The 15,975-nt window shown below is 39.4% G+C and overlaps 1 protein-coding gene across 2 annotated transcripts in view; it reads right to left on the bottom strand.

Annotated features, from left to right (window-relative positions):
* Positions 1–13,576, bottom strand: part of adamtsl5 (ADAMTS like 5) — a 33,273-nt gene extending 19,697 nt beyond the window's left edge. The window contains exons 1-2 of one of the 2 annotated variants that reach the window (XM_044105903.1): positions 12,819–13,576; positions 466–541 (exon numbers count right to left, since the gene is read on the bottom strand). In XM_044105903.1, coding sequence (XP_043961838.1) covers positions 466–541; positions 12,819–12,838 — 96 coding nt within the window. In that variant the 5' untranslated portion in view covers positions 12,839–13,576. Of the gene's footprint in view, positions 1–465; positions 542–1,348; positions 1,521–12,818 lie in introns of those variants that run through there. The other variant, XM_044105894.1, reaches the window with a different exon arrangement.
* Positions 13,577–15,975: the final 2,399 nt, after the last annotated feature.

The raw sequence follows: 15,975 nt of genomic DNA, 5'->3' as shown, positions 1-15,975 counted from the left end.
CTAAAAATATTAACATTTATTATGACAGCAGAATTAATCTATGTTAATTAAATTAAGTAAAGCTAAATATTTATCTACAAATTAAACCTTGAGTTGGCTAAACTAAATATTTAGTTAGTAGTCTAAATATTTACCTTAGTTTGTAAGCTAAACATTTAGCTTGCTAATTAAAACTACACTTTGAAATTGTGATATTTATAAATGAATGAATAACATGATGAAAATATGACTTTGAAAAGTTAATCTTCTTTTCTAAAAATAACCCAAACTGTTGCTGTTAATAATTAAACCAGAGGTTAGTTGTGGTTCCAGTTAGTTTCACTTTAAAAGCCTTTTTGTTGGAGCGTTGGATGGAAACTCTGTTCATGTCAAAGGAAGCTGAGGTGACGGGATATTCTCAGCTGAGCAGCGGCTATTTCAGACCGAGGCTGTGATTTATGGAGACGTGGGAGCAGGAGGACTTACACTCTGCAGGGAGGCGAGGGAGCCGGGAGAGAGCAGCAGCAAAACAAAGGTCACGACCCGGTTCAGAGTCAGCCTCCTGCAGAGAGAGAGAGAGAGGGAGAGAGAGAGAGGGAGAGAGAGAGAGACAGAGAGAGAGAGACAGAGAGAAGGAGAGAGAGAGACAGAGAGAAGGAGAGAGAGAGACAGAGAGAGAGACAGACAGAGAGGAGAGAGAGAGACAGAGAGAAGAGAGAGAGACAGAGGAGAGAGAGAAGAGAGAGAGAGAAGTTTAAACACATTTTGTTGCTTCTGGATTCAAACACCTTCAAGTTGAAGCTGTGTAACGGAGGACTTTGAAAACGTTGTGATGACTGAAAAGAGAAGAAGAGTTCAGGTCGATTATAACTCCTGGAACTGAAACCATCCTGCTGGACTGAACTCCTGAACTCCTGACCTCTGACCCAACCTTGACCCTGGCATGCAAGAGAATGCTGCAATGAAAATAGAAGAAAATGATGATAATAATTCAAATCAGAACATCAGAAGTGTATCCTGACCCAGAGATGTTAAACAGTTTTATTTTGTTTTGTTTTCATATTCATACCTCCATGGTTTTTTTGTTTGTTTCTTTTATTTTAGTTGCTGTTATTAGTTTTCTTATGCAGTTATTTCTTCTATACATCAATACCTCAATGGTTGTTCTGCATGAACTAACTGGTGAATAAAAATGTAACAATTCATTAAAAAGAGAGAGAGAACGAAGCTCCAGCTTTAGTTTAGTTAATTTGTTAATTGTGAACAAATTCAGTTCGTAAAACTTCATTTATTTATGTTGACAGCTTGATGTATTTACCTGAATAAAGTTATTTTTAACAAAATAACTACATTTTTAAAGATGGATCACCTGGTTGTTGTGTTTTTAGTGTACAAAGAATTTAAGTGAAAGTTTTTCCTCCTCATCCCCAAAGTTAAAACTGGACTGGAACATATTTGATGTTGCAAAATAAACTTTTGGATTTTTCTGCACCACCTTCAAACAGATTGCAATAAATCCATCGATTCATAAACACAAACCCACCAAGTCCTGCAATCAGGAGCAATTTGCACCTGTTTTTACATGCATCTGTAATTAATTGTCATCTTTTCAGCTGCAAACACAGCAGCAGCAGGAAAGTCATTATAAACGGAGGGAAAACCTGAGCTGGTGATGCATCACCACCAGCTGAATCAAATCAATCACAAGCTGCGCTTTCGATACAAATTTACACAAATCTTTATCTAAAGTCGAAGAAGCAGAATTTCACAACTGCAATGTTAAAATCACACAATAAGTCATTCAAAATTATGTCAGCGCGAATAAACAGTCAACAAAAATATAAACGCAACACTTTTGTTTTTGCTCCCATTTTTCATGAGCTGGACTCAAAGATCTAAAATTCATTCCAGATAAACAATATTACCATTTCTTTCAAATGTCCACAAATCGGTCTAAATGTTTGATAGTGAGCACTTCTGCCTTGCTGAGATAATCCATCCCACCTCACAGGTGAGCCACACCAAGACGCTGATCTGACATCATGATTAGTGCACAGCTGTACCTTATCCTGCCCACAATTAAACAATCTTTATTAATTACTGAAGTCTTTGTTTGATGCAAAAACATTTGAATGGATGTAAAGTTAAAAACAGAGCAGATCTCTGCGACCTTCAGTGGCTTCAGTCCATCACATCGGTGTCAGGAGGTAAAGTTATCTGTGGAAGAAAAGTTAGTCATCTAATTATTGGCTTTGCTGTTGCCGGGGCAACAGAGGCCACCTTGTTTCTGTGTAAATGCCAGACTGTAAGATAAATAACTCGTTTTCATCTTCCTGCATCAATCCTGACAAATGCACTTATTGTTGCACCAACACTCTGAGTCACAGCTGCCATCTGTGTGTGTGTGTGTGTGTGTGTGTGTGCTTGGGTGTGTGTGTGTGTGTGTGTGTGTTTGCTCTACAAACGGCCTCATCTCCTCTGTTTCTCCAGGAGAGCGCTGTGAAGCAACAGATTCTCCGTCTGACTCAGAGGGACGAGTGGCGTTTCTTGGAAAGCGCCTCTCTCTGGTGACAGCTGCAGTGCGTCGAGGCTTTATGGGGCTCCACTGAGACGCTGCTTTGCTTTTTGTTACCACTTATCTGGCAGCCATGCTGGAACTGATTGCATTTTAAAGGAGACCAATTGAGCAAAATTCTCTTTTTGCAGGTTTTTGTTCTTCCATTTGGGTTTTTTTTTGCAGTAAACTAAAGATTTTTTTTTTGGTGTCTGAAAAATGAGACGTTTCAAAACCTCCAGAATGTAACGTCACAAATTAGCAGGCACTGTCCGTCACCTAGCAACCCCACTGGGGCCCGTTACCTAGCAACCAAAGATGAGCTCAATTTCCACTAAGAAACTCAGAAAGTCTGAGATTGATCACAGAAAATTTTCTAGGAAATATTTGGAAATTTTTGTGTTTGAAAAGTTGAACATTTTCAACTTCTGAATATTTCCTGAGTTTCAGAAGTCAAAAATGTTCAACATTTGAAATGTCCTTTTTTTTCAGAAAATTTCTGAAATTACACTCAAAAGTTTTGTCCTGTGAATTTTTAACTTTTGGAGATGTGAAATTCCACTTTTTTTTTTTTTTTTTTTTTTTACAACTTTTTTTCTAGAAAATGTTCAACTTTCCAAACTCTGAAATTTCATTGTTTCTTTTTCCAAGCAAAGTTTTGCCTTTCAGAGCTCGGCAGTTTTCTTGTTTTTCTGGAGGAAACATTAGAGCAACCCGGTCATCCCTTTTTCTTTTGCTGTCCTCATTTCACCCTCCATCCCGCCTCTCTGCCATCCATCTCTCTCAGCCTCTTTTGTCTCTTTTATCTCTCTCCAGAGCCGTAAACGCTGAGCTGACGCTGAGCTTTTGGAGTTGGCTTTTGGCTCGGTCCCAGGTCAGTAAGTTGCCCCGTCCAATTAAACGATGCACATCTCCCTCACGCTCGGCTGGGCAGAGCGCCGCGCTGCCGTCCCGGCCTTACATGGGGGAGGTCTTATCAGGGGAACAAGGAGGGTCACACTGACTGAAAGAGGCTAACAGAACATAAATAAGGACTTAAAAGGTCTTTTTTATTCTCAAAAACGTTATTTGATCTCCAGGATCTCAGGGTTTTGTGTGACCTTTTGGTGACTTTTACAGGTTTTCATGAGAGAAACAAAATCTCAGTTTTCTTTATGTCATCCATTAAAAACAGACATAAAACCTACAAGAACTTGCTGGTTGTTATTGTAATAATAGACGTTACTGATTAGCTGAAATGATAACATCGATGAAGGAGTCTGAAAAGAGAAAAATCTGATTTTTTTCTCTTCATTCGCTCGTTTTTTGGCCTGTAAATGCATCAGCAGGCAGCCTGTCCTCTGATCCTGGTTTTGTTTAAGGTTTGGTGGAAATCAGATAAAGAGCGAACATCTGCTTTGGTGCTTTAATGGAGATAATCCGGTAATCCCTTCAGTTCGACCTCCACCAGCGAACCTGCACTGGATTTCTCCTTTTATGGGCAAAATCTGCTGCATTTGATTTAAGATCATAATAAAGTTTAAATAAATGCATGTTTAAGGTGAGATCAGTTTGTGTCTCTTTGTCTCTATGACTTTATATTAAGATAAATTTGTAGTATAATGGTCTAAAATTCCTAAAATTAAACCTTTCCAAATGTTAACATCTGCAAACATTTGTGTAGTTGGTAAATAATTGATATTAAAATATGTATTAAACATAAGTTAGTCTTTTTTGTAGTGAATTTGTGTGTCTATAAGATCATAAAACATTTTTCTGCTTTAACTTTAAACTCCAAACCAGTGCTAGCAAAACCTTCAGCGCTCCGACTAGGCAAACTGGGAGAAGTGGGAGCGTCCTCAGTCAGGACAACGCCGTCGCTTGTTGCAGATTATCTCTATTTAATATTGCAGTAATCTCTAACAGTTGCATTTTTCACACAGTATTTCAATTAAGGATACTCTGATTTTCATTTTAGTGTCTATTCTGTGTGAAACTATATCGTAACTTCCTACAGTTTGAACTGCAACCAGATAGAAATATTCAGTCCTAATGAAAGTGATGTGATGTCTCACTTGGACCTTATTGTAAGTATTGTTAAAGTACAGGGACAAACAGGCCCAAAGATACAGTAAAACACAAATAATGCACTCTGAAACACACAAAATAAATGCAAAATAAAAACAGCCAATGCTGCAAGCTAACATTTTAAAGGTTTTTATAGTCACAGATTTTGAAAGCAGTTTTTCTTTTCAAGTTCAAAACTGTGACAAAGAAATTTAGTTTAAACGAAGAAAACCATCAAGAGAAGATCCTGGACTTTAGTCCAGTGAGGAAGAGGAGGAGGTCCGGCACCCCACCTGGAGATTTAAGAGCTCTTTGTGGCAGCTTATTGCATCTGGCAGCTTTCACATAGGAAAAGAAATCTCTCAGCGATTTTCCCATGATGTCACATCGGTGTGTTTATGATGTTTAATACGTTATTTGGCAAAAAGCCTGAAGCAGGAAAGGTATAATTTAAATTAAAGTTCATGTCGTTTTTCACAGTGAATATCTGGTGAATTTAATAAAGTCGCCGTCGAACGTGATCATTTTTTAATTAAAGAAAAAAAAAGAAGAGCAGAAACCACATCAAAACTCCTAATTTATTTTTTTATCCCGACTTTTCTTCAGAGTTTTACGACCAAACCGCGTCCCAGAACAGCCGTAAAAATAATGGAGGCATTTTTAACCAGGGGTCTCCACTTCAGCCTCTCAGCACAGACAGTTCCCCACCATAACTTCATCAAATACACATATTTAAGTAATTCATCAGTTTCTGCTCATGTTTGAACTCCGACTGCTCGGCGGGTCCGTCCAGAGGTCAGCAGGGGTCAGCAGGGGTCAGCAGGGGTCAGCAGGGGTCAGCAGGGGTCAGCCTGCGTCGTCTTGCTCTCATTAAGACTATAGCTGCACATTAGTGAATAACTCCAGGGCCGAGGGGAGCAAAATGTCACGAGACCGCCTGTTTGTTTTGACTGACAGCCGTTTGAAACTAAACTGTCTGCAGAGCTCAGAACCAGCAGCCAGACGGAAACCAGCATGTTTGGTAAAAAATATTTAAAAAATGCAAAAACATTAAGACTCAAAGTTTATGTGCTGTTTTTTTTGGATGGTTGTGGATTTGTGTGTCTGGTTGTTTGTTTGTCTGTCTGAGATAGTTTTGGGTTTTTCATCATAGTTTAGTTTTATTTTGAGATTTTTGTCTAATTCAGTTCGTTTTAATTAGTTTTGCTGATTTTAGTAGTTATTATTAGTTAAATGTTGCTTAGTTTCAGTTTAGTTTGCATTAGTTATGGTAATAGTTTTAGTTCTTTCATACTTTGGTTTATTTTTGGTGTTAAGTGTTGTGATTGTGTTTTTTTTTCTCTGTTCTGCTTCCTTTCAAATAAACCTTCTTATAAATACAACTGGGATATTTTTCATTTATATCTCCAAATACTTTAAATTTCACAGATGTTTTGACTGTTATTTCTCAAAGCTCTTAATAAAATGTATGATAAAAATGTCCTCAAACTTATTTCTTCAACTGAAGAATCTGATTGAAAAGCTAAGCCATAGCTGTTTGTTTATGCTTTATATTTTAGCTTCTTTTACATTCTTGCACACTCTTGAATCTGTCTTGTATTATTTACCTTTTTGTTTGTAAATGAACAAAATGTCTCTGTAAGTGTTTACTTTATAAGTAAATTTTAAAAACTGCATTTGAACCTCGTCAGAGTTCACTTCAACCAAACCGAGACCGAGTTCGTTTTATTGTTCTGATTCACACCTCAGGAAACAAACGGACCGGAGTTCGACTGCAGTGGACTAAACAGAACAGATCTCCAGTCCATTTGGAGATCTGAAAGTCCGCTTCGTTTGGAGACGTGTGAATGCGTAATCAGACCTATAAAGTGAACTCTGGTCCAAATACAAATCCTCTGCCTCTTGAAATGAACTCTGGTTCGGTTTGAATGCATATGTAAACGCCAAGCAGACCAGAAACCGCTCCATAACCAGGAAGTGGACTATAATGCAGGGCATTCTGGGTAAATACAACCCAAACCGACATGCTAGCCCAGCCGAGATAAAAGAGAAATCCTCCAACCTCTAAAATCTGATGCCACTTCATTTTAGTTTACATTTCATGAAGAAGTAAGTTTGCTCAGTGTCTTTGTATTGTTTCCTTCTGTAGTTGTTGGTACAGCGCCCCCACAGGCGAGGAGGGGAACGGGTTGCTCTAATGGTTTGGTTTGTTGGTGAATTGAACTTTTGTCCTCATTCAAGCCGAATCAATCAAACTATCAGGTATAAAAACACATTTAGACAGATTTACTCCCAAAGGTCCTTCAGTCTTCATGCTTCTAAAAGCACAATAAAGTAATCGTGATTCAGCCGGGGTTTAATTGAATAATCTGTGCCGTCTTTTCCCAAACACCTGCAGGAGCGGCGCTGCAGGTGGCGCTCCTGCATCTGCAGCGTCATAATGCAGGAGACGCTCTGAACTCAAACACCCTGAGCGACAGGTAGGCTCACATTCACACCCTGAACAAACAAACTGTAATCCACTTCTCTGCTGTGAACACGCACCCATGTGCCCTTTGACCCCGGAGAAGGTGGGAGACACCTTGACTGGAGTGTTTCTACATGGTGACCCAGAGAAGCGGGGCCTGGCTTTGACCTGCGACCCCTCAGAGGTCTGTCCGTGTTTGGGATTCGTCCTGCGGGCGACGCACAGCGCGCTGCTGAATGGGAGCAGATGTTGAGTCTGAGGTCGGCGCTGAACTCTGACCCCGTGTTTGTGTTGACGAGGCGCCGTGGCCTCGCTCAGGTCCTGCTAACAAAACAAAACAAGCTCTCAGAGGAGAAGCTTTGTGTCTCCGCAGCTGCTTCCCTGACAAACAGCAGAGACGACTTTTAAACTACTACTGTCTGCTGCATTTAGAAACCTGTTTCACGTGAATTATCTGAAGAAATTAAAGATTTTTTGTGATAAAAGTCTGAAAAATGGGTCACACAGTTTTCACCTGATGCAAAAACATAAAATCTGACTAAAGTACTTTTGGTCTAGTTTCTACTGCAAACCTGTAGCAGCTTGTTTTAAATAAATAATTTCTTAATATTGATTAAAAAGTACTAAATATAAGTGAAATAATCTGCCATCAATATTAAGGAATTATTAACTTAAAACTGTTAGTCTGGTAGATATTTGTTTCATTTTCAGCTGCTGTGGTTCAAACTAGCCAACTTGTTCCCCTCCTGGCCTGTGGGGGCGCTGCACCAACAACCACTGAAGAAAACAACATGAAAACCTCTGAGCACAACGTCCTCCTTCACCAAATAAAACGGAAAATGAGGTGGTGTCAGACTTTAGTGGCTTTGTCTTTGACAAACTATGACAAGACATTTCTTCTGCTAACGCTAGGCTAACACTTTTATTTTTGTTGTATTTACCCAGAATTCCCTACGCTGTAGTACTCTTATTGCTTTCGGAGCGGTCTCCGGTCTGCTTGGTGTTCACACATGCATTCAAACCGCACCAGAGTTCCCTTCAACCGAACCCAGACCCGGGTTTCCAGGTCCAGTTTCCTTTCTTGGTTTGATTGAAGCGGATTCAACAAGGCCAGTGTGAATTCTCCCTAAGTAAACATTTACGCCACAGTTTTCAGTTTTGTATTTGTAGAAAATGAGACTTCACGTACATGCTGTACTTTAAAAACACATTTACTGACATATTTTCTAAAAATAATCATAAATTGTGATGAAATTCGGTTAAAATCTAGAGTAAAACTTAAAGGATCCCCAGAAAGGAACTCTAGATTGAGATGATTTAAGAAACTTTCAATTTGGAATAAAAAACTTGAAGGAAAAAATGTAGATTCCTTGTTGGCGAAACCTCTGATTTGTTCTCCTTTTCTGTTCCTTCACTTTGGCTAATTTGCTTCTTTCATGACAGAGAGACTTGGTGCTCCATCATACCTCAGGGATTATCAGATTATCTTCTCACAGCCTCTGACTGAATCAGAGCCTCCAAGGTCGTCTGCAATCAGGCTCGGTGATTCTCAACGTGAGACACAACGAGAAATACAAATACCGGCGTAAAAAAAAAAAAAACAATCAAGAAGGATTCACGCTGAAAAACTACCAGGCTGGATTTGTAAAATCAGCCACTTGTCGTGCAGCGAAACACGAACACAGAGCTGTAAAATTTTATCTGAGTGAACCTTGAAACAGGAGTTTTATCACTATAATCACTAACTGATATTATTTTGTAGTTTGAGCTCAGTTAGCTGGAATCATCTGAACTCTTAAACGTTTTGCTGTCAGGTTGGACTTTTAGGATCTGAACCTTCAGAATCACTGATTAGTTAATTAACTTTCCATTTTTGTCTTTATGGACTCTGGTTTCTAACAATAAAACTGCAGCTGCCAGGACCACGTTATGTTTTAAATTGGGAGCAGAAAGTCGCTGCATGTTTGTCATTTTTTAAGGGACACAAACTGATTCTTTGTTGCTTTTTTTTTTTTTTTTGCTAAATTTGAGAACAAAAATTACTCCCCTTTGATTTAAAGATGGAAAAAACTTTTTTATTCAAGGATGGAACTGATGCATTTTACAGCTGAGACAAATAAAAATGCAAGTTACTCAAATACAATTAATAACTGCAAGAGGAAAAGAGTTTGCAGGAGAATTGGACCAATAAAAAAAGAGCTTAAAGGTCTCTTAACTCAAAGCTAATCTGATTCGTTTAAAGCTAACCAAAGCTGCATGCGCCAACAAGAATGTGGAAACCTGATCCAAAAGGCCCAGCTCAGGCTGAGACCAGAAACCAAATGTAAACATAATAAACAAGTCAAGACATTAGACAAATACGTGTTTCTGGTCTGTTTGATGATACATGAAAGCATCCGGAGTTTCTTCCGTTCTGTTTCTTTCAGAATTGGAAAATCAGATTAAAATCATCTGATTTCCAGGCACTAAGACGTGACGTTAAGGCCGTTATGGCCATGATTTCAGCCCTTCAGCTCTACCTGCACTGTGCTGCTTCCTGTTTAAACAGCTGATCGTCACCAGCTCACTGCGAGATCGTCTGTTGCTTCAGTCACAGCTTTCAAGCCTTGTTCCATGTTTTTAGGAGATTTCTGGATTTCTGATCCTGACTGTTTTTTGACCACAGATTTTTACCTCATCCTTCTGCTGTAGGAAGAGTCCTGCCCTCCTGTCTCTGCCCTCCTGTCCTCCAGTCTTCTCATTACTGTATTTTCATTGCCTGAGACCCTGGATCGATTCAACGACTCTGATTGGTGGATTTTGTCCTGTCGTCTGTTTGTCCTGTCGTCTGTTTGTCCCGCTGTCCGTTCACCCAGCCCTCCCCAGGCTGGATTCCTGACCCCTGTGGCTCCCCATTCCTGACCTACCAGTGCGACCACAAACCAACATCATTTTTGGAATAAAACTTTCACTTGTTTTGGGTTCTGGCTGATGTTGCTTTAACGTTACAATTATACATAAAAAATTAGAATGGAGGAGAACATTTCTGTCAATAAAAAAGAAAATCAGACATTTTCAGATTAATCAGTAATTTTCTGGAAACATCATGAAAATATCTGGGCTTCAAAATTTGTATGAAAAACTGAGAAGTTTTTGACTTCAGGTGGATTTTTTTATTATTATTTTTTTACTTTTGAAACGGAGAAATTTCCCAGTTTTTTCTTGCAAATTTTCAACTTTTCAAACTCAGAAATTTTATTTTTTAGAATATTTCTGAAATCTGTTTGTATCTGAAGTGTTTTCTAGAAATGTTTGGACTTTTCAAGTTAAGAATTTTTTTTTTTGGAAAACCCAGAACCACTGAAGAAACGACAGAAAAACATCTGAAGAAACAAAAAGCACAGCTTCCTTCTTCACAAGATGTTAACAAAATGAAGTGGCATCAGATTTTAGCGGTTTTAAGATTTAAGATCTCTTTTGCCTTTAGCTAAAAACCACAAGCTGTTTTTCCCACTAGCTCAATACTAGCATGTTTGTTTTGGTTGTATTTACCCAGAATGCCCGGCACTTTTGTCTTCTTTCTGGTCACTGCAACCGAACCCAGACTGAGGTTTGAAGGCAAACCTCTTCAACCGAACCGGACCTTTTAGACAAACGGACTGGATTAAATTTGACTAAACGGGGCTGGTGTGAATGTCTGTATCACTTCTCCAACACTTCTGAGGAGTAAATGATGTTTTATTTATAGTAAAACTCAGAGTTTATGAAGTTTATGGTTCTCTTTGTGCTTCCTTAGGCTAAATCTCTGGTAGTTTTATGTCTACCCTCCGTCTGGCGTCCACTACAGCGCCTGGCTGTAGAATAATGAACTTCTTCACTGGAACCCTGTTTTCATCCAAAAACAGGAGCTGGATTAAACCTTTCGCTGTTCTGATCCACGTTATCTTGCTAACAACAAATTTCTTCCCAGAGAAACTCGTGTTGATACCTGGTGCATCCAAATTCCTCCCTGGAGGAATGACATCACTGTGTGTAAGAACCAATCAGAGCGCTCGTTTTGGAGCTATCTGCTCAGTCTTCCAAAGGTAAGCAGATTAAATGTGTTCATGGATCTCACACACATTCCTCCTGAGAGTCATCAGAAAAGAAGCGCCAGGGGCCAAACTTCTCCAGAGTCAGGAGTCACGTCTCACTCCAACCCAACTGAAAACATTTTACTCTCCGCTGTAAAAGAGTTTCAGAAACAGGTTTTAATGTAAAGGTTTGCTTTAAAACCTTTGTTTTCAGGGGGAAGAACAGGAGAAGCCCAGGTTTCTCTGCAGCCTGCAGCAGCGACAGATCAGATAAAATATGAGCAGAGTATTTATAGCAGGTGACAGAGGAGATAACAGCAGAGCAACGTGTGGCAACGCTGCTGATACAGGATTACCTCAAAACTACGACGGCTCACCAGGGCCACTTTAAACACATAAAAAATAAAGTAAATTTCCACCAAAAATCTCTAACATTTTGAGAAAAAACATGGACATATCTGAATTTGAAAAGTCTGAAATTTTCAAGAAAATTCAGAAATGTTGAGATTAATTCCAGAAATTTTCTAGAAAAAACACAAAAATTTCTTAATTTAATGAGTTGGAAAAAAATTCTAGAAAAAACCCACAAATATTTAAATCAATCTTCAGAAGTTTTCTATAATTTTTTTAACTCAGAGTTTGAAGAGTCAAAATAATTCTAGAAAAAACTCTGAAATGTTGAAATTAATCCCAGAAATATTCGAGAAAAAATGAGAAAATTTTTAATTATCAAAAGTGAAAAATTGAAAAGAAAAAAAACTAAGAACATTTTTGATCATTCCAAGAAATTTCCTAAAAAAAATTAATTTATGACTTTCAAAAGTTGAACATTTTCAACTTTTTGGATTTTTTCCTGGTGAATTTGAGTCTTTGTTATAATATTAAACATGAAAGTCAAAATTCTGAGATTAAACTCTGACTTTATTTTGAGATTGAAGTCACAATTGTTTCTTTTTCCAAAATGCTGTGTATGAAACATGGTGGTAGCAGCATCATGCTGTGGTGTTGCTATGAGCATTTTGTGAGGCAATAGAAAGAAAATGATGAAATGAGAACTTTAGTAAATATGAATCAATAAAATCTCGGCAGAAAATGAACCAAGCTCAGTCAAACTGTCTGGAATCTGTCGCCTCCCTCTTCAACAAATCTTCAAGCCTTTGCAGTTCCTTGCAAGAAAAAAAGTAACTCAAGGTAAATATTTAAAGTCGCTGCGCATGCAGTCGGAGGAATGTGTCACTTCCCAAAGCTGGACCCCAACGGAGAGAGTAAAACTACTTCAACATATTTTTACTCAACTAGAGTATAAAAGTATTTGGTAAAGAGTTTACTAACTTACTGAGTAACTGATCAAATTATCAATCATTTAATATTTAAAAATTGCATCATCAAACTGACCAAAATGTAAACTTAAGTGGATATTTTTGTATTTTAAGGACTAAAATGACAATAAGTAACATAAAATAACAAAATCAGGCAAAATATTTAAAATTTTTTTCCAAATCAGTTTCCTTCAAAGTAAAACTTTTCGAAACTTTAACAGAAACTGCAGGTGTGTGTTTGTTTTTCATTCAGTGGGTGGAAAATCCACAAATTTGACTCAAGTATGAGTAGAAAAACATCATAACATTATGATGTTATCGCCGTATTAAAAATATTCCCAAAAGTACTTTTACCAAAGTAAATGTAACGAGTTACTACCAACTCTGCCAGTTTGTCTCACCTGGTCCGCGCTGGGGTCATGCTGGATCCGTCTGGGTTAGAATGGATGGGTTCGGTTCTGGTGGAGCATCATGATGTGAAACGACGCGGCTGTGACGCGCGGCGCGGCCCCGCTGCAGGGAGTCCAGACCCAAACACAGAACCCATGTCCGCTCTGCTGGCTGTGCGCGTCCTGCTCCGGTCCTGCTCCGGTTCTGCTCCGGTCCTGCTCCGGTCCTGCTCCGGTTCTGCTCCGGTTCTGCTCCGGTCCGGTCCGCCTTTAGAAACACGCGGTAGGGAATAGTTTCTATTATTTCTGCTGATTCTCCTTCAGCTGGAGGGAAGATCCATCCAAGCAGCTGCGCTCTCGGCTCCCAAAGCGCCTCACATCCCTTCGGTCCTTCTGGGGAAAACTGAGCGCGGAAAACATGAACGCATCTTCTTGAGGACAGTCCTGGTGCAAGAACTGACTTTTTAAGTTTTCCTGCTGTTGGTCACGAGAAAATCAGTCCGAATGAGAAATAAACTGAAACTCAGTTTCCAAGTCAAATCAGCAGCAGGTTGCGGCAGATCTGTCCGCTCAAAGAGCGCAAAGAAGAGCAGCAGTGCGCAGCGCGGAGCGTCCTGCGAGCTGTGGAGCGCAGAGCTCTGAGTCGGTGACTCTCCCTCCACCTGAGCGCCGCATTCCTGCGGGGAACACGCCTCTCTGCGCCAATCAGAGCGCAGCAGCTGCGCACAACCCAGAGGAGCGTCTCAATGCGCAGCTGCGCGGCGCTGGACCTGCAGTTAAAAAAGGCAGATTTACCAAATTTCTACAAATTTTCATCTCATCAGAATGTGATGAACATGTTTTTACTACGGCGTATTTGGGCAAATAATTGTAAATAGCAGAAAAGGAGTAAATTTCTGCCATAAAATAAAAAAAAAATATTGAGAATAATATCAGAAAATTTCTAAAATTAAACTAAATTAGAAGTTGTTGTTTTCTGAACTCTTAAAGTCGAAAATTTGCTTAAATTTTTTTTTAAGCAAATTTTGAGATAAATCTCAGAAAATTTCTAGGAAATTTTGAGTTTCACAATTCAACAATGTGGAAAATTTTAAACTAACTGAAATTTTTCTAGAAAAGACTTGGAGATTTCAAAAGTCAAACATTGGACAGAGAAAACATTAATTTTCTAGAAAAGATTGAACTTTCTGAGTTTCAAAAGTTGAAAATCTGAGAAAAAAACTGAAATTTTGACATCAGAAATTTTCAAGATGCAACTTGGAATTTTTTTTTTGACTTCTTGAAGCTCAGAAAAAGTTTCTAAAGTCAAAAAGTTTTGAAAAAGTTTCTAAAAGTTTTTTCTAGAAGAAAAACCAGGAGAGACGTAAAATGGACACTATTGGCATATATTTTACATTTAATAATAACTAAAAATGCAAGAAAGTCCATCAGAATCTGATTTGCACTGAAAAAAGGTAAATAGTTGATTAGATAAATTGCTGAAATTGGTAACAAGAAACTGAATTATGTTAACATTTTAAGTTCCAAAATATTTTATTTATCCCAAAGGAGAATTAAACAAAGGATCTCCAGTAGCAGTCAGTCTTGCAGCGAATCTGAAGGGACCTCTGACTGAAGACTGCTATATGACGTACAGAGCCGGCCCAAAGCATACGCAAACTAATCTGCTGCTTAGTGGTGCCAAACTGTCAGGGGGTTCACATAAAAGTCTGAATTTTAACTCAGAAGATTCTTCTTTTTCTTTTTTTAATTTTTTTTTTTTTTTTTTGTAAATTGGGTGGAAAAAACCATGAACGTAGTTTCTGTGCTGATTTTCAGGAAAACAAACATCATCTGCGTGTCCAGACTCCGCTCCAGGTGAATCACCTCTTCCTCTGTGTCATTCTTTTTGCCTAAATCTGCTTTTTCTCTGTCTGCGTTTCGTTTCTGACGTTTCTGCTGCAGCTGTGAGCGAAGCAGCTTCTCCGGTTTCCCTCAGCGACCGTCTGAGGCGGCAGGGAACCCAAAACTACTCAAGTAGGAGTAAAAAGTACAGCGCAGTAAATGTAACTGAGTAAATGTAACTAGTTACTACCCAACTCTGCCAGTTTGTCTGACCTGGTTTGGCTGGGGTCATGCTGGATCCGTTTGGGTTGGAATGGACGGGTTTGGTTCTGATGGAGCATCATGATGTGAAACGGCGCGGCTGTGACGCGTGGCGCGGCGCGGCGCGGTGCGGTGCGGCGCGGTGCTGCCCCGCTGCAGGGAGTCCAGACCCAAACTTTCTAGAAAACTTTTGGAAATTTCTGTGACTGAAAAGTTGAAAATTTGCTTGAAAAAAAATTCTGAAATATTTGGATTTATCTCAGAAATTTTCTAGAAAAATATTTGGACTTTTTCAAAGTTTGAAAAGTCCAAAATTTGAGATGAATCCCAGAAATTAAAGTACTTTATTTACTTTAATTTAGATTTTTTGGGGGGGATTCTCTGAAAAGTGGAAAGGTTTACTTCAGTAAGTGCAGTTGGAGCTGAACTCTGGCAGCCGACCAGCGCTGGTTCTGCCAGGTGGTGCAGAAAGAACCACCTGGCCTCTCTGCCACCTCCGTCTGCTCCTCGCTCTGCCTCATTCCCTTCATGCGAAGCTGCAGCTGAGACACACCTCAGTCAGGAGGGTTCAACATACAACCTTGAGTTTTGCAGACACAACAGAAGAAACCAGATCGGGTTTGTATCTCCAAACAGAACCACAGGGATGCTAAACTCAGTGGCCAAGAGTTTGATTCAAGCAACATTTCCCTCCTCCCAGTGTGGGGGAGAGCTTTAGCATGTTGGGCTAATGAAAGCAGGCTGCACAGATCTGAAGATTCAAAATACCAGAAACATGACAAAGCAGCGAATGCCGACATTCTCGCTGCGGGAGACGGAGAGGCAGTGAATCATCAGCTGCCATCCAGTCTGAGTCTGACTGAGATTAACGAAGTTCGGCTCCAAAAAGCTCCACGTTTTCTCCAGTGGATTCATCAGACGGGTTGGAGGATCAGCAGCACATTAACAGATTTAGCTGAACATGAGTCCTGCATTAGCAGCTGCTTATTGGACCTAATGTGTCACGGTTCATGGTCAGGTCCTCATTTAGTTTGATTCTTCGCCGCCATTTCACACCAGTTAGACGGCAGGTACCTGATCCAGA

This window comes from Gambusia affinis, linkage group LG02 (genome assembly GCF_019740435.1).
Source record: "Gambusia affinis linkage group LG02, SWU_Gaff_1.0, whole genome shotgun sequence".
Classification (NCBI taxonomy): Eukaryota; Metazoa; Chordata; class Actinopteri; order Cyprinodontiformes; family Poeciliidae; genus Gambusia; species Gambusia affinis.
Note: the sequence above shows the minus strand (reverse complement) of the source record. Positions and strands in the feature narration are given on the sequence as shown.